Below are 19,167 nucleotides of genomic sequence, written 5' to 3' on the forward strand. Positions count from 1 at the left end.
CATAAATACTTGTTTTTAAACAATAAAATAAATATAATCTTTATTTAACAGTAACTAGCAAGGAGTGGTTTCACAAAACCTAAAACCTACCCTGACCATTCAGATATGATCCTAATATAATCCTAATCCTAAACTGGGTGAGTGAGTTTATCAATGAAGAGCTGTCAAGACTGGAAGGAGGCCATGAACACGCTATGGAGGCCATGAACACGCTATGGAGGCCATGAACACACTATGAGTGAAACAGTGGAGAGGGGCGAGTAAACCAGTGGTTGTATCTCATTAACAGAAGCTTCTCAAACCTCTTGTCAGAAAGTCTGTTCCTTCTAGGCGTCTAGCGAGAACTACAATATGAGAACTACAATATGATAACTACAATATGAGAACTACAATATGAGAACTACAGTAGGAGAACTTCAATATGAGAACTACAGTATGAGAACTACAATATGAGAACTACAGTATGAGAACTACAGTATGAGAACTACAATATGAGAACTACAATATGTACAACGAACATTTATGTTCTTGTCATCCTTTGCTGACACAAACTCAAAATAATCCTTATATTTCCAGCTATTTAACGCATATCTCTGTTCTCGCTCCATTGTGTAGGCTACGCTTCTGTTTACACTGTGCAATCAGCGTGGTGATACACGTGAGCGATTCTGCTGCAACCTTGTGTTGAAAACGTGAGCACTGACGTCACTCCCCAAGACGCGAGAAAAGCAAACAAATGTTTGTTTACTATCGAACATTACAAAGAAATACTGCATTTAGCCTAAGTTATGAGGTAGTAACGCAATAGTAACGCACAGTCACTTGAATAAGTAACTTTAATCCGATTACTGATTTGGAAATAGTATCGCGTTAGAATACTTGTTACTGAAAAAAGTATTCAGATTAGAGTAACGCGTTACCGGCATCACTGGCCACAACACACTCCGGTTTGAGCTGACCCACCTTCTCCTTCTTCCCCTTCTGCCACACCTCCACCCTCTGCATGCTGTCATGGTGGCAGGTTGTCACCATCCTCACCAGACGCTTGTCCTGCCATAACCAGCACCCTGCCATTGTGCCGCACCAGCATCCCCTCCACACCCAAGTCGGTCTTTGTCGGCTCCCTTATGATCTGCGGTTCCCCCCTGTTTTTTCGCAGTGTTCCGCAGACGTTGGTGTTGGCTTTGATCAACTGCTCACACAGTTGAACAGAGTTGTAGAAGTTGTCCATGTACAGTGTGTATCCGTGTCCTGTGAGACGGTCAAGGAGGGAGAACACTGTGTCTGGGAGTGTGTTATGCTGGCCAACATAAGGCTTCATGTTAAAACAATACCCAGTATTAGAGTCACACAGTATGTAGGATTTAATTCCATACTTCACCGGCTTCTGAGGGTTATACACTTTGAATGATAGGCGGCCACGCCACTGCATCATTCCTTCATCAATGCATATATTTTAAAGGGCTGATACAGCTCTTTGAATTTGGCTACAACATGATCTAAAACAGGACGCACTTTATACATTTTATCTGTGGCGTCCTGTGATGCATTATTGTTGTAGTGGAGGAACTTCCAGATGAGCTGGAACCTGTTCCTGGGCATGGTTTTATTGAAGTATGGAGTGGCGTCCTGTTGATCCACACTCCAATACATTTCTAGATTTGGCTTTTTTATGTAACCAGTGATGAAAGTGAGTCCAAAGAATTGTTTCAGTTCTGGGACTGTCACCGGTTTCCATAACCTCCCTCTGGAGTGTGGCAGTTGACCTCTGTGCCAGTGTCAACTGCTTATACTGCTCGTCTCCTCTCGTTTTCGCTATCCGTTTCGCCATTTTCCACATCAACCCACCACACGCCTTCTTCTTCAGCTTTTATATCTGAGCTAAATCGAACTGCTGCCCCCATCTGGGGCAGAAATACATTACACCCAAGTCTGAAATTCACACACCAGGTGTATAAGACGTAAATATGGCCATCCCCGGAAAAAAAAAAAAAAAAAAAAAAAGACACCATTTGGCGTCTTTGGCAGTCAACGTTACTAATTTATAAGACGCCAAATGGCGTCTTTGGCAGTCAATGAGCGCCATAATAGCGATTTTTTTGTTATGCTTGTTGTAAATAAAAGTTCTGTGATGCATTGAAATGACATTAAACTAAGATAATACGATGGTTAGCATAATTATTCTAATCTTTATTAATAAGTTATTACAGAAACAGTAAGTGACATTTTCCGAGAGCGAAATCTGTTGTGGTATTTAAAGATGGCGGTTAGAGAAGAAATCTATGAACATGGGATGACGATTTCCATTGACCAATCAACAGTGTGCAGCGTCACACGTCACACGCAGCCTGGCAAAAAAGTACCTTTCCCCAACTTTCGCTACCCATCCCGAACAAGAACTATTTTACCGTGCCGTGCTGACCCGAGCCGACAAATGGAAAAGCGCCAAAGAACAGGGCTGGCCCTGTAGTGGAAAAGCGCCATTGATGAACAGTCTACAGCCATATTCTGAAAGTCTATGTACCAAAAACAAGTCCCAGGCAGCTGATGATAACTCTAACCCACCGTATCTGATGTTTTGCTGGCTATTTGCCACATCCTGTCATTTGACTTACTGGTAGTCACACTTGGTTGCAAAACTGAAAGCAGTTCTTACATGACAATAGAGATCTGCTGAAAAAAAAGGCAGTTATTCCAAAGTCAAGTCCAAGCCATACTGTAGCATACTGTAGACTTACACATCTGGCTTCCTCTGGTTCTTCTTGTGAATGTAAAAGCATTATAATAATAATAATAATAACTTTATTTTATATAGCACTTTACGTCAAAGTTTACAGCTTTACAAGTACAATAGGTAAAAAACAACACATTATAAACAATATAAAAACAGCTATTTCAATTTAAAAAACACACAATTTCGCACCACAAATATAATAGGTAAAAACAAACAATTTTAAACAAATGTATTATTATTATCTCCAAGTGATCCTCAAATGTGAAGTGGAGGGCTTGTTAGAAGTAGCTACTTCTTAGACAGCTCCACCGCTGGAGGTGGCATGTAGGAGAGGTAGCTGATGATGCGATTGGGTAACTCCAGTTTGGACAGAACCTCCAGAGATCTTCTGCCTAACGCCTTTCTCAGAGCCAGCCTGCTTATGTGTTGTAGACTGAGGGGTGTACCTGAGAAAGAAAGAAAACTGACTGATGAGCTGGATATCAAAAATATTCTGTGTATGTAAACAACTGCATTTTTCTATAGATGGGCTAATCCCATTTTTTCTACACATGAAAGGATATGTTGTATGAATAAACTCACTTTCATAGAAATCTAGGCAGAGATTTGAGGGGGACCCTTGACTGGTGTAGTGGATAGGCTTTTTGCCGAGGTCATCCTTGGCATACACATTCCCTCCAAACTCCACCAGCAGATCAATCAGGTCAACATTTTTCACTCTAGCTGCGTGATGTAGTGCCGTCTCATCATCGTGTATGTTGGCAGCCATCACATTTGCACCTTGAGAGGTTGAAAAGTTTGTGTGGATGAGAAGATCAGTAGTTGAACACAACATTATTTGAGAATTTATACCTGCATCAAGATGTTTTATTTTATTTTATAGTACTTAGGTAAAGTCAATGCAATAGTTTCTTAAAGAGAAAGGGGCCCACCTGCATTTAGGAGCAACTTGACGCAGTCAAAGTGTTGTCTGGCACATGCTACATGTAGCGGCGTCCCAAATTGAGAGTTATGGGCCTCAATGAGAGCCCCCTCATCAATCATGACCTGAACGCAATCTGAATTACCTATTAATCACACACAAACACACAGTGAGTCACAGTTCAAGACACTTTGAAGGCTTGAGTGAATTATCCCGATGGCATGCGTGTCTTTATGTTGTGTGAAGTACTCAAGACTGCTGGCCCCCCCTAAATGATGAGGTTGTAATCAGAACAAGACAATGTGACATACCTCCCATGCAGGCCTCGTGGAGGGGTGAGAAGGTAAACAGTGGAAGGTTGACTTTGGCCCCGTGTTCTATAAGCAGTTTCACACACTCAAAGCTTCCAGCAGCACAAGCTTCACAGAGTGGAGTACTACCATGAATGCTACGTGCATTCACCTGTGTCACACACACACACACACACACACACCATGAACATGAACAATGCAGCTGCACACCAGTTAAAAATGCCAGATAGCTCTGCATGATACATTCTATAATATTTGTTTCAATGTTTATCAAACACAATTCAAACATCCTCAATCTCTCACACAGAAATAATGAAAGCAGCACACTGGCGTTCTGTAGCTCTCACACCTGTGCACCAGCGTCCAGGAGCAGTCTGACGCACTGGGTCTGGCCCTGAATGCAGGCCTCGTGGAGGGGGGTTATGGAGTTCTTAGCTACCATGTTGACCGCTGCCCCTCCCTGGATGAGCTGCTGCAGCTGAAGCGCCCTGCCCTTAGCCGCCGCCTCGTGTACTTCTGAACGGTCTGTCCCGAACCCCAGACTGTGAGCTGCAGGCAGGGGCAGTGTGAGAAAGACTTCCTACACATAGGCTTAATAATGTGGTCATGGGGCCTAATGAAATTATTCTGGTCTCTGCCATTCGCAACTGGTCAATTTCCCAGGGATGTCATTCTACAAAAAGGTGGCTTTCCTGTCTCAACCTTAACTACCATGAAAAACACTTAAAAGATACTGGATTTTCGGTACCAATGCCGATTTATGGGGGGCAGAATTCACAGACAACCGATACATCTCCTGCTGATATACAGTCCATTTTTGGACAGTGTGAAATGATATCAGATTTGGCTTTTTTTCTCAGCTTTTTTTGAGTTGTTGCAATGCAAACAAAATAAATAAACATGTGAATACAAAAGCATTTGTAATTGCAACAATTTTCGGGGAGAAGTTGTGCATTATCTGACAGAAGAACATGTTGACTGTATATATAATTTTTAGATTTTTTGTTTTCATAACAATGGCAAACAGATGCTCATAATGCTGATTAGGCAAAAATCCATATCTCAAAAATTACCTGAAATGATCTCCATTGATAAATAAGTGAGTAACATTTTCTTATGTTGTTACCCCCCCCGATGAGGCACTTTTAACTGTTGGCCCACAGTAAAGAGGTAAGAACACTCAGTATGACACCCCTCATGATTTAAACTCACTTTACTCATATTCTAGAAGTGTTGCTGGGTACAATGTGTTTAGCCATGGGAAATGAGTTATGTACAGTCCATTATATGTCCCTATGCAATGCAGCAGTCTTTCATCACGGTAATTAGGATATTAAAACCCTTAAAAGCACAAATAATAGGCTACATTGAGAAGATTAAATGTTTATTACAATATAGTTATTTGTGTTTTTATTTATTTAAATATAGGCCTATACATACAAAAGCTAAACACTAACCTATGTTTACAAAAGCTAAACACTGACCAATGTTTACAAAAGCTAAACACTGACCAATGTTTACAAAAGCTAAACACTGACCTAATTCTGGGTTCATTGAAACCTTCTCATCCCCGACCCAACAACAGACACGCCCACACCAGCTCGCCCCGTGTCTGACGTTGGCTAACAGCAGTATTAGTTATTAGTGTGTGTGTGCATGTGATAGTATTGACATTATCGATCAGCATTGCGCCATCTAACTCTTGACACAATGACATGATTAGGTCGAACAATTCATGCAGAGCAATTAGAGCTCAAGAAGTTGCGTGAGTGCTACGTAATAACAGTCCCCAGTGGCCCTGGACACTTCCATGCTTTAGCTAAATAAGACAAGGCAGGGTATATACAGGAATCTGGATTCTTGAGGTTAATTTCAATACCTTTCTAAGACTTTTTAAAGACCTTGTCAATATTTTTCCAGATCTCACCGCCACTTGGAGCTGTAACCGTTGACATCAGTGACACCTTTAACTTAACAGTTTTAGTTTGCAATAGACTAGACCACTATCATACAACACGATTTCTGGTTCATCTTAGTTTTTTAATAAAACTAATAAATTCACAAACTTTTACTAAAAGTTTTTAGGACTCAAACTCTTTGGACAGAGTCTAGTTCAGAAAAATACCTACAAAATTCAAGACCTAATATTCATAACATCGTGATAAGACTTTTTAATACTTATTAAGGGTCTTGATTTTCCCAAAATTGATTCATCAACTTTTAATACTTTTCAAGACACCGCGGATACCCTGTAATAAGACACGGTATCAAGAAGATCACTTCTCCTGCGCAGCTCAGCCTCAAATCAGGCTACCTATGTATGTATCGAGAAAGACGCAGAATCATATTTTATCTCGCTAAATATGTTTCTCACACCGAAGGAAGTAAAGCTAGGTAAATAAAGGGGCCAGAAAAGCTTGCCGATAACAGTACATTTCTCCACAACCATAGCTGCCTCGTTTCAATAGTGGGTCACATTATTATGACTTGCTATGTTTAACTCCGTCGTCAGGGTTACACCGCTAGCTAACGTAGTTACCTCAACCTGTCGACTACGATAATAATAGAGACACACAAACTCACCCATCTCTCCAAATAGCGACGGTCTAGTTAGAGTAATCTCCATTTAATATGTTGTCCTCTCTACTTGTCCCCAAGAATAAGGTGATGACTTTTAAGATGCAAAGATTACCAGGGTAACTAGCTACACGAATTGTGGGTAAGTAGTTTTTATCCATTTACATTAAAATTTTTGGGATTTAGCAGACGCCTTATTCCAAAGCGACTTACAATCAATACATTTGAATACTAAGCATGTGAATAATCAGCAATCCACCATTCGTTGCAGGAAGAGTAATCTAGCTCGGGTCCTTCTCCCTATCGCCTTCTACTAAAACTTTCTCACTTTTTCTGGAGAAACTGAGAAACCGTACAAGGGGGGCAATAGAAGTTCTTAGGGACACAGTAGAGGGGAAAGCGGGTGTCTTTAGGAGACGTAGTGGTGAGGGTCAGAAGATGTCTCAGGAGGAGCAGTTAAGATGTAACCTGAAGAGATGGGTCTTCAGTCTACGACGGAAGATGGGTAGTGACTCAGCCGTTCTGACGGCCGTGGGGAGCTCATTCCACCAGCGGGGAGCCAGTGTTGTGAAGAGACGTGATCGGGCAGCCCGACTGCTGTGTAGAGGAGGTGGGGCCAGTCGGCCAGCCGAGGTGGAGGAGTGGAGTGAGCGGGCAGGGGTTTGGGGGGTTACCATTTCCTTCAGGTAGGCAGGGGCTGTCCGTTTAGCTGCCTGGTATGCAAGCACCAGGGTCTTGAATCTGATGCGAGCTGCTATCGGGAGCCAGTGCAGGGTGCGAAGGAGAGGGGTGACATGCGAGTATTTGGGGAGGTTGAATACCAGCCGGGCAGCAGCATTCTGGATGAGCTGCAGAGGTCTAATGGCTGAAGCGGGGAGCCCAGCCAGGAGTACATTGCAGTAATCCAGGCGGGAGATGACCAGTGCCTGGGTCAAGAGTTGCGCTGCCTCTCTGGTAAGGAATGGTCGTATCCTTCTGATGTTGTAGAGGAAGAATCTGCAGGAGTAGAGTGATTTACGCAGTCAATGGACGCGTTCCAGCCCAACTAATTGCGGGATTTCAGTTGTGATGTATTCACCGTTGCCATGGTTTTGTTAACGCTATGCATACTGGGTATTGAAGATGCCATGTTGTACTGTTAGGTTGATCTAACGTGGGGCTCCACAGTAGATGACAATAAATACTCAAGTTACAACCGTTGTCTGAGTAGTACATGTTATACAGGTGAGGTTCCTAGTCCTCAGGATATAACATCAGTTACCGAATATGAAAATAACTATTGTACTTTCAGGTCCAATGCACACTACCCCAACATCACCTGATACCCTGTCATTATCCCTATATGACACTTGTCTGATATCAAAGACTTGAGATTATTTGTGTGATTTGATCCTAGTTAAATTGTTACGTAACTGTTGAAAGAAAAGTCGGTTTTGGATGCACTGTAAAACACGCTTCTTATTATAGGCCAATGCACCCTTCTACATCACCTGACCACCAGCTACAGTACAAATACTTAAAGGGATGCTCCACTTCTTAACCTTTATTATCGCCTTCGGAGCTTCACCTGGGGACGCCGGCCAACGGTTTGGTTCAACAGAACGAGTCCAGCTGATGGCGCTGCTGCTCTGGGTCCTGGGCGGTTGGGAAGATCACGTTGATTGTCCGAGCTCCTCTCCGACTCTAAATTGGCGATTCTTTGGGACCTCCGACGTGGGTGGAAACGGCGTAATAATGCGATGGCTGCTTGTATGATCTGCGTCGGGGTCATCGTCGAAGACTGCGGTGGCTGCGGTGGTACACTCGGCATCCAGATGTAGGTTGGTCTCGACGGAGGCATGTCCATCCCGGTGGAATTAGCCTTTTTATGAAGTCTAATAAATGATCAAGCGAAAATAAATGTTTTGAACCTTAGACCTCACCTGCATGTGTTTCTTTTAACTTTTATTTAGATCACACATTCATTCATTTTTCTTTCTTTCTTTATGTTGTCTTATTAGCGTAACCTCACAGTTAGCATTCTGTAGAGTGAGAAGCTACGGTGGCCGACAAGGGCAAACGCGCTGCAAATACCGAAAGCATTTAGGATATAGATGCTATATAGCCTAGGGCTGCGCTACTACACTAACATCACACAGTGAGAAATAAGAAAACACTGGAAAACAAAGTAAAATATGAGAGCATCAAGCACATAAAGCTGTGTGGTAAAGTCAGTGTTTAAAGGTCTTATTTCAAAACTTCCATAGTTTCAGACATTCTCAAGTCCTGTGTGTGAGCCGCCCTTCTGGTCATTGTGAAGACACGTGCTGCAGAATTTTGAATTAGTTGGAGTTGACTATAACTTTTAAAATCACTTTTTTTGAAAGACCAGACCAGACAGGAGAGCTTTACAATTGTCAAACCTGCCAGTAAAGCATGCATTAGTCTTTCAGTATCAATGAAAAGGAATATTGGAAAGGAAAAGTTTTACCTAACAATATTTCCAAGGTGATAAAATGAGGTCCTTGTCATATTCGTTAAAATTATTGCCTGGCATTCTGTGTTTTTAAGTGAATCGACAAGGTAGCCACCTGCTAATCAAATGTGTTAATTTGACCAGTTAGTTTTGAAATGTTACATTAGCAGAAGGTAGGCTTACAAGCCAACATCAGAGATTGACAGTGGTTGGGGTGTAAGCGAATGCATTGTGTAGACAACACACAATTCACAGGCAAGTAGATCAATCATATCCTCTGGCTCATAAAGTGCAACAGTTGTTCAGTTCAGTTGTTCTGCCTATGTATCCTCTTGAGGATAAAACATGTGAGATCAGGTTTTGTATAGATTTGTAAAAATGAACATTAGAACCTGAAATGAACTGATTGAAAAGAACCGATTGATATGAACTGATTAAAAAGGGCCTATTGATATGAACAGATTGAAGTGAACAGATTGACAATAGCAGGCCTATTAAATACAATGGCAGTCAAAACTGTCCTTTTGAGCCGTCTTTGGGTCTTCAATATATACAAAGGGGTAGAGGAGCACCAAAATATTATGTCCTGCCTCGAAGGAACGATGAGAGAGGGGCACTGTAATCCACTGTGTCGTGCCTCTGTAGTGGATGAGGGGCACTGTACGGTAGTGTCCTGCCTCTGTAGTGGATGAGGGGCACTGTACGGTAGCGTCCTGCCTCTGTAGTGGATGAGGGGCACTGTACGGTAGCGTCCTGCCTCTGTAGTGGATGAGGGGCACTGTACGGTAGCGTCCTGCCTCTGTAGTGGATGAGGGGCACTGTACGGTAGCGTCCTGCCTCTGTAGTGGATGAGGGGCACTGTACGGTAGCGTCCTGCCTCTGTAGTGGATGAGGGGCACTGTACGGTAGCTTCCTGCCTCTGTAGTGGATGAAGGGCACTGTACGGTAGCGTCCTGCCTCTGTAGTGGATGAGGGGCACTGTACGGTAGCGTCCTGCCTCTGTAGTGGATGAGGGGCAGTTCCTCAGTGCTTTTTGGCCAGGCTGGTGTTTGAGGCCACTGCAGAAGTCAAGTTGTGCCGCTTGACTGGTCGCCCAGCAGACAAGCGCCTTTTTGAGCCCCAGCTCTGCTTCCTCCGTGCCACAGCTGTGGGCTGGCAGCCAATAATTGGGCCTGGCCGTTTGGCGGCCCGCCTCAAAGTGACTGCCCGTCTGCTGGTCAGAGTACTGCTCCTTCCAAAGGTGTGGACAGCTGACAGTAGTGCAGCTGGGTTGTTCTTCAGCAGCTGATGCTGTTTGGCCATCTTCGCCAACCCAGCGAAGAAGAGGGGATCCTGAGACACAGTTCATGGAGGCAGTGACAAGGTGTGAGGCGGTCCTGGGGGGTGGGGCAAGGGAGTGGCAAAGTCTCGGAAGGGTGACAGGGAAAAGAGTCTATAATGATGGAGACAAGGGCTAGGTTCACAGTATGTTGTCATGGGAGGAGACAGGGGCAAGTGTCCCAGCAAGGAAGCAGGGCGGAGTCACAGAGCGGGGCAAGGTGGAGCAGGGCGAATTGTAAGAACTATCAACTAACAACTATCAAAATCTAACAATCTCCAGAACAAAAGCACAGATCAGTGCACTTAAGTGCAGCTTTGGCACACTTGCACCGTCCAGTGCACCCTTTCTCACAACGACAGCGGATCAACTCATGACACGATTTAGAGGCTTCAGGGAGAGTGGTCCAGAGCGGCTGCCAACCAGTTTCTTCCTTTGTCCAGCCCCAGTCAGATGGCTCGGGAATCTTTGGATCCAGGACCAGTGCCTGGTTCCAACAGTTGGCCTGGTAGCAAGTGCGCTTGATGTGCTCTTTGAGGGATGCCTGGGTTGGAGGAATGTTTTCTAAAGTTCTGGACTTCTGTGTGAAGAGCTGTTTCCTGGCATCATTCACCTCCGTGCTCTCACTGGTTTGGTCATACATTAGCACCACAAATCTTTCTAGCAGTAATTTTGACTCTTCACTGACCTCACCTGGCATGCACAGGAGTTCATTGAAAGCATCATTGACCTCTGGGAAAGACTTCCAAGTCTCCCAGGCAGTCTTCTTTCCTCGGCCAGCTAATGTAGAGACATTGTCACACCCAGTGAAAGCATGAAAGACTGGGAGAGTCTGGCACTGTATGGGACTCATTGTGGCAACCATTTGGTGAACAGCTATGTACCTAAAGCTTGACCCGACACCAAAGGCAACCCACAGCTCATCAGGAGCTATTTTGCTAAATGAAGCCACAGCCAGTACCACCACATCGGTATCAACGGTACGTATGGTCACCTTCTTACACCCCTTCTGCACAGCATCTGCCACATGCAGAAGTAGACGAGTGTCTGCCTCCTCTTGTGAACATGGGGCAAGGCAGGCCAAGCATAACTCAGCGGGAGAGCAGAGGACTCCAGTTCCAAATGTTGCATGCCCTGTGGTAGAGGTAGATGAACAGCTTTGTGTGACAGGAAAGAAAACAACTCAGTTTTGTTCTCATCGCATCGAAGGAAGTCCTTCCAGTTCCTAGGCATCACAGTAGGAGGAGCCACCCTTTTCCTGGTGCCCTTTCCCCTCTTCTGTCTGGTTGAGGCTTTCAGGCTGGCACTGGCAGGTACATCCCAGACAAGGTCAACGCGGGTGCTTTTCTGATGTTGAGCAGAGATGTATGGTGCAAACACTGTTTCTCCATACTCTTCAAATGTTCTTGATGTGCTAGGATTTAGCATTTGAACCACCGCTGCACCATCAAGAATTACTGCATCAGCTACAGGCACACTCTTGTCTTCGAGCAGATCTGACTCCAGGCAGCGAAGTAGATCTGCTTTAACCCCAATCCGAAGTTTTCCTCCAGTTGACAGAGCTGGTGGGGCTGCCTGGTTTTCATGGGAGAAGACATTTTTTATGTCTCCATCTCGTGTTTGACAGGAGATGTACAGCCTTGAAAAGAGACCACAGTCACTCTTCAGTGCTGCAAGTTGTGCCTTGTCTTTTGACTTTATTTTGACAGGTGGCCTACTGAACAGTGGCAACTTGTTCTTTCGAAGTGTCTGCGTGACAGGTGTTGTACACTGTTCTAGCCTTTCAGTATGGAGTATGCATAATGGTCGGCTGGTTTTCGGATACGACTATACTATTATTGTGAATTTAGTAGGTAGTATGCAGTATATACTCATTGAGTATGCTAGTATGCAGTATGCTAGTACGCTATTCCGAACACAGCCCATGAATCTGACCCACTCTTAAAGTTAATTTATTAAATTTATATAGCGCTTTTCCGAGGCTCAAAGACGCTGACAATATAGGATACACATGGGGAAACACAAAAACAACAAGTAACAACAACAAGTAACATGGAACACAGAGTCAGCGAACGGGGAGGGGGGGGGGGGGTGGTGTAGAGTCCGGTGTTGATGTTGCTGGGAGCCTCGATGGATGTGGCGGCGAGAGCGGAGAATGCCTGCCTTGGTGGCAGCAGCAGCAGTGAGGCGATGGTTGTGGTTCAGTGAGTGTAGGTAAGACGAGAGAAGGGCAGGGGGAGGTGGGGGGCAGGTGAGATGGCCGGGAGTCCAGGGCAAAACGACAGGCAGTGAACCAGAGCGACAGCGCGGTGCCGCCGTCGTCATCAGTATTGCCAGCCTGGGACCGAACCCGCGCGGCCGGCCAGCCTAGCCGTGCCATGCCAGCGACCAAATCCCGCAGCAGTGAGTGAAGGCTGGGAAGGACCGACACTCACCTGCGGAGATGGCAACCCCCGAACCGGGGAGGGAGCGGTGGCTACCTCCCGGGACGAGGGTAGTAGCACAGCACGGCCAGGCCAGCGATGTCTGAGAGCGGCGCGCAGCGGGTCGGTCGGCAACACAGAGCCGGGGGACAGGAACGATGAGGCGGTGAGTACTGCAGTCCGGTAGTGAAGGCGGTGAGTACTGCAGTCCGGTAGTAAAGGCGGTGAGTACTGCAGTCCGGTAGTGAAGGCGGTGAGAGGCGGGAGATGGCGGGGGGGAAGGCAGCGTAGGTCGGCGGGACAGGATACAAAAAGGATAGGACAGGATACAAAAAGACAGGATACAAAAAGGATAGGACAGGATACAAAAAGACAGGATACAAAAAGGATAGGACAGGATACAAAAAGACAGGATACAAAAAGGATAGGACAGGATACAAAAAGACAGGATACAAAAAGACACGACCGGGAAACAGAAGCGGCAGTCACAACGCGGACGCCAGCGTGCTCTGAACCCGGAAAAACAACAACAAGTTCCTGGGACAATTAGGATAATCACCCACACCTGAGCCCATCTGGAACAAAGAGAGAAGGTAGACAGGACAACAGATGCAATAGCGCCCACTATAGGTTCAAGTGTGGATCGTCACAATGTCATATCATCGTACTCTGCAAAGCATCTTTTGCACTACTGAAGCCACTGTAAAATCCACTCTACTCTCTCAATGTGTAATTTTTTTACTTACTTACGTTACTTATTATTATTGTTGTTGTTGTTGTTATTATGTTATTATACATTTTTTATCTGAATGCTGCAATGTTTAGGAGCCAAAGCCAAAGATTTTTACTCTTGGGTACTTGTACAGTAAGATGTAATAAAAGTGATTATTTTGTGTAATAAACCCCTCTCTCTACTGTAGGAGCTGCTGGAGGCCTATGAGGCTGAGGGCAAGACCACTGGCCGCCCCAGACTAATGCTCACTGCAGCAGTGGCTGCTGGGAAAGGAAACATCGATAGTGGCTATGAAATTGCAGATATTAGCAGGTAAAAGGTTGAGGAACCACCAAAGCCAAATAATTGTACTCTTGTGTACATGTACAGTAAGATGTAATAAAAGCAATTCTGATTCTGAAATACACATTTTCAAAGTGTTCATATTCTTAATGTAATACGTTTTATGACCCGGTATGCCTGTGTGACAGTGGACTTGCCGGCCATTTAAATTCCATTCCAAACCTGCCTGCCATTTTAGATACATGGACTTCATTAGTGTGATGACATATGACTTCCATGGTGGCTGGGAGAGTGTCACAGGACACAACAGCCCATTGTACAGAGGGTCCCACGACACTGGCGAGCTCATCGACTTCAACACTGTGAGAAAACGGCTTCTGATTTGGATAAAATTGCACATTCTACATCATGCTGGTGGTCTGCATATCAAAAATGAGCTTCGCATATTTATGTAAATCTCTCTCTCTCTCTCTCTCTCTCTCTCTCTCTCTCTGTCTCCATCTTTCTGCCAGGACTATGCCATGAAGTACTGGCGAGACCAGGGCGCCCCTGTGGAGAAGCTGAGGATGGGCTTTGCTACATATGGGCGTGTGTTCCACCTAGCCTCTGAAGCTAGTAGTGGGGTGGGAGCCCCTACCAGCGGTGCTGCCACCGCCGGCAAATACACCAGGGAGGCTGGCTTCTGGTCCTACTATGAGGTAAAACTTCAGGCAGACACCTAGGCCCACTATATCTTTAAAAGAAAGCTTAAAACGGGCTTAAAAACTGGCTTTTATCTTGGGTTTATCTGAACTTGGAGTTGGTGGTGGATTTTAGGAGGAAGAGAAGGACCCCAGCCCCCATCACCATCAAGGGGGTGGAAGTCGAGAGGGTGGACTCCTACAGGTACCTGGGAGTACAAATTAATAACAAACTGGACTGGACTGACAACACCGAGGCTCTTCTCAGGAAAGGGCAGAGCAGACTGTTTTTCCTGAGAAGGCTGAGGTCTTTCGGTGTCTGCAACAAGCTGCTGCAAATGTTTTACCAGTCGGTGGTTGCCAGCGTTCTGTTCTTCGCCGTGGCCTGCTGGGGTGGAAACATCTGTGCCAGGGATGCTGCGAAGCTAAACAAACTGGTGAAGAAGGCCAGCTCTGTGGTGGGGACCGGGCTGGACAGCCTAGAGGTGGTGGCAGAACAGAGGATGGGGAAAAAACTGGCGGCCATGCTGGCCAATCCCTCCCACCCGATGTACTGCGAGCTGGCAGGGATGAGGAGCAAGTTCAGCCACAGATTTGTTCTCCCCCGTCAAAGTACAAAAAGATTTGGACAGTCCTTTATTCCAGCTGCACTCCGACTCTACAACCAGGCCCTGCAGAGACCTGGAGATGGAACTTTTGGAACTTTTTAACTTTTTACTTATTGAGCCTGCACTGTTTTATGTTTTTTTATTGAATGTTTTTCTGTTTTCTGTACTGAATGTTTTCTGCCCTAACTGAGCTGTTTGACAACAAAATTTCCCCATTGGGGACAATAAAGGTTTTCAATCAATCAACTTGCACTTTTACTCCTATTTCTTATCTCCTACCTCTTGTTTTATTGTATTGTTCTTTATTTACTATTGTTTTTATGTTCAGCACTTGGGGTTGCCTTCAATGCTGACTTGTGCTATATAAATAACGTTGTTTGATTGATTGATTCAGGCTTGTGACATACAGTACTTCATTTCATGACATTTGATCTGAACATGTTGCCCATCTTGTTTCTAGATCTGCACGTTCCTCCAAGGAACCAGTGTCCAGTGGATTGATGATCAGAAGGTTCCCTATGCTACTAAAGCAAAGGAGTGGGTTGGATTTGACAACAAGGAGAGCTATGCAACAAAGGTATTTACACCTACCAGTATTGCTTAGAAGTAAGGGATATAGAATGCAGTGGATTCGGATCCTAGCAGCTTTTGTATAAAGGGATTAATTTCGGTTTGTATAGAGGGATTAATTTGTCATGGGTATGAGTACTTCTCTTGTATATACCTACTGTACTACTTTACTGTATCATTTCATAACTGTACATATCCTATTTTGTCTACAGTATCATGTCCTTGCACAATATACATGTATATCTACGATAACATGTTTTTCACTATATCACTATTTACACTTCTGGTTAGACGCTAAACTGCATTTTGTTGTCTGGTACTTGTACTCTGCAATGACAATAAAGTTGAATCTAATCTAATCTACTGTTAGGTGTTGCAACTGTATCAAAGTCATCAGAAGACTCTACTGTCTCTCCGTCTCCATGTTTTCTCTCATCCTCTCACTCCCTCACTTCCTTTCCTAAGGTCCGTTATTTAAAAGACAACAAGTTTGGAGGAGCTTTCGTCTGGACTGTGGACCTGGACGATTTTGCCGGGCAGTTCTGTGGACTGGGCAACTACCCCCTGACCAGCCATCTTAAAAACCTCCTTGATATTGGTAAATAAATCACCTATCAATAATTCCTTTCATTATATATTTGACCAAATACACTAACAGTACCGATATCAAAGGAAATACTTACACAGTGGTGTGCCGTCAGGGCCAGCAAGGCCTTCTCTGCTGGCCTAAACATCATCAGAATATACATTTTATTTTAATATATTTTTTCCACAAATATGTATTAATGATTCCCCATAGTCTATTCTCTTCATTTCATAGCTTTCCTCTTGGTTGCGCTGCTTCCAGTCTCCGATTGAGATTTGGAGGGCTGGCCTTTATGTTAGAGCTTTTATCCAATCAAAATGTGTTGCTAGGGGGCTCCAAAATCTGCCCGCCTGCACAATAAACGGTGCCGCGAATACGACCTGTAACTTAACGTTGAACGAGAAAACCTGTGGCGTACCTAGTGGAAACCTACGTAGATTTCGAGTTGGCGAGCAAAAGCAACAACGGCGCCTGCTGTAAGACTCAATGATGTCAGCACCCAGCACGTCTTTTGATTGGATACGCACTATTGATACGCACTATTGATATTCACTATTGAGATGCGTAACTATGCCGGTAGATGTGAAACTTTTGAAAGTGCGCAGGGAAACGGAGCTCCACAACGAAAGCTTTCGTTGACTGATCGATAATACTGATCGATTGTGTCCTGTTTTTGGGTAAACAATAACTTTCATTTAGGGGTTACGATGAAAGCGCCGAGTCCACTAACAGAGGAAACTACGTTGAGCTTCTTTCTTTTCTTGCTGAAAACAACCCAGATTTACATTACCACCTGTCCACAAACAAAGTGTTTACTGGGACGTCAGGCAAAATACAAAACGACCTGATTTTTGCTATTGCTGAAGTGATGGGAGAAGAGATCAAAATGGAGATTAAAAAGGCACCCTTTGTCGCTATTATGGTGGACGAGACGACAGACGTGGGTAATGTAGCGATCTTAAAGATGTTAGTTTAACACTCTTCATTGTAAATGCGGATTTATTGATTAAAAATGCTTCGGAAATATTAATATAACTCTGTTGTACTTGTCTGACTATGTTAAGGTGATGCAACGCCCGGTTATACTGTGTTTCTGTCTAGTTTCTAGAGCCATGGCGTCATAACGATGGTATTAAGAGGTAGAATAATTCAGGTAGGAATGTGTCGGACATCACTGAAGGCCTAGGTGTGAAATGCACCGCCCGCCACTGGTTTTACATATACAACCATATTTTTGGGGCAATCTGGTTACTTATATTTATCCAGCATAAAATGTTTGTTTGTCCTACTGAAGTGCCACTCTCAATAAACGGAATACTTCTGTCGTGGATATAATTGATTCTTAATAGATTTAGTAGAACTTACAAAGCACAAAGAGCTTAGATCAATTGTCTCCAAAGAGGCCTTTTATTAAGCCAAGTTACATGAGCGCAGAGAGAAATGAGCGGACCAATAAGCAAGAAGCAGCCAATGATGGGTGCGACTCATATTTATAGATTGTCCTTGGTCATGAGGTCACTATTCTTGGGAACCAATCATATTATACAAATCTGTGATTACACAAGTTATGAGCCCTGTCCATAGTCAGAATTATTCACTGCGCCACAGATCTTGGCCCATCCCTTACAGGAAGGAAATGGGCCTTCCTTGAGTGCTAGATTTCGCCACTACTGTAGAGAGACTTACATTTCTCAGTATAACACCTCGACACTTCTCTCCTCCAGACCTGCCTCCTCTGCCACCTACACCCGCTCCAGAACCCAAGGTGGAGCCTGGTAAGTGTTTCTGTGCTGGCAGGCCTGGTGGGCTGGAAAGGAAATACTTAGTTTTACATATACAACCATATTTTTTGAGCAATCTGGTTACTTATATTTATCCAGCATAAAATGTTTGTGTTTGTCCAACTGAAGTGCCACTCTCAATAAACTGAATACTTCTCTCCTCCAGACCTGCCTCCTCTGCCTCCTACAACCGCTCCAGAACCCACGGTGGTGCCTGGTAAGGGTTTCTGTGCTGGCAGACCCAGTGGGCTGTATGTGAAACCAGATGCACCTGGGTCTTTCTACCAGTGTGCTGAAGGCAGAACCTTTGTCCAGATCTGCCCCGTTGGCTTAGTCTTCCAAGACAGCTGTAAATGCTGCAACTGGCCCTAGAACTGGCCCACAAGTCTGTTACAACGTCTACTTATTAACAACATATTAACAACTTGCTGGGGACTACAGGTGGAAATTAGCCATGTAGACTAAAGCTGCTCCATTTACTGCTTTACTGCTGTTAATTAATGAGGGCTATCCACATAAACATGTGAATACCAAAGCATTTGTAATTGCAACATTTTTCTGTTAGTGGTGCATTATCTGACAGAAGTGCAGGGGTGTGAATATTTTGGGCCATGACTGTACATACCCTGCTTAGTCCCCCTGCTCACTATCCTCCCCCACCCCATTTACATCACTTTGTATCACACTGTGGAATACATATTTCCAACATTTTATGTTGGATTGAAACTTTGATGAAGGCAGCTTCCTGCTGAAACATTGGTTTAATAAATAATTTGCATCAAAGCAAGAGTGTGTGGCTCTTATTCGAACTTTTTCATTTGATGTAACCTACAGTAATAATAATAATAATATCTTGGTTTTATATAGAGCCTTTCATAAACCCAAGGACGCTTTACAGATTTTACAGACAGAAAGTCAGACAGAACAGAAAAAACAACAACAACACAGAGACAGTGACAAAACTAAACTAGGGGCCAAAGGCCTTGGTGAACAGATGAGTTTTGAGGGCTGATTTGAAGGTGTCCAGGGTAGGGGCATTTTGGATCACTGTGGGGAGAGAGTTCCAAAGGGTGAGTGCTGTCACACTGAAGGCCCTGTCCCCGAAAGTCCGTAGGTTGGTGCGAGGGGTGGAAAGCAGACCCATGTCTGAAGACCGCAGGTTCCGAGATGGGGTATGTTGGTAGAGA

General features: G+C 44.4%; 2 protein-coding genes across 2 annotated transcripts; one reads left to right on the forward strand and one right to left on the reverse strand.

The window, feature by feature from the left end:
• Positions 1-3,022: 3,022 nt before the first annotated feature.
• On the reverse strand, positions 3,023-6,593 carry LOC308160323 (ankyrin repeat and SOCS box protein 13-like; the record flags this gene model as incomplete). The annotated part of the gene is made up of 6 exons (XM_080534240.1): positions 3,023-3,180; positions 3,317-3,514; positions 3,667-3,801; positions 3,968-4,118; positions 4,317-4,516; positions 6,551-6,593. The coding sequence occupies 6 exons, from the start codon at positions 6,591-6,593 to the stop codon at positions 3,023-3,025; spliced, it is 885 nt and encodes a 294-aa protein (XP_080390366.1).
• Positions 6,594-8,283: 1,690 nt separating this feature from the next.
• LOC308160324 (acidic mammalian chitinase-like) lies at positions 8,284-18,352 on the forward strand (the record flags this gene model as incomplete). Its single annotated transcript, XM_080534241.1, has 9 exons — positions 8,284-8,360; positions 10,041-10,239; positions 13,661-13,785; positions 13,994-14,117; positions 14,268-14,453; positions 15,504-15,620; positions 16,079-16,211; positions 17,924-17,974; positions 18,147-18,352. 9 exons carry the CDS (start codon positions 8,284-8,286, stop codon positions 18,350-18,352), a joined length of 1,218 nt encoding a protein of 405 aa, XP_080390367.1.
• Between the last annotated feature and the right edge of the window lie 815 nt (positions 18,353-19,167).

The sequence above is a fragment of the Nansenia antarctica genome (assembly GCF_963989245.1).
Source record: "Nansenia antarctica genome assembly, chromosome: 6".
Classification (NCBI taxonomy): Eukaryota; Metazoa; Chordata; class Actinopteri; order Argentiniformes; family Microstomatidae; genus Nansenia; species Nansenia antarctica.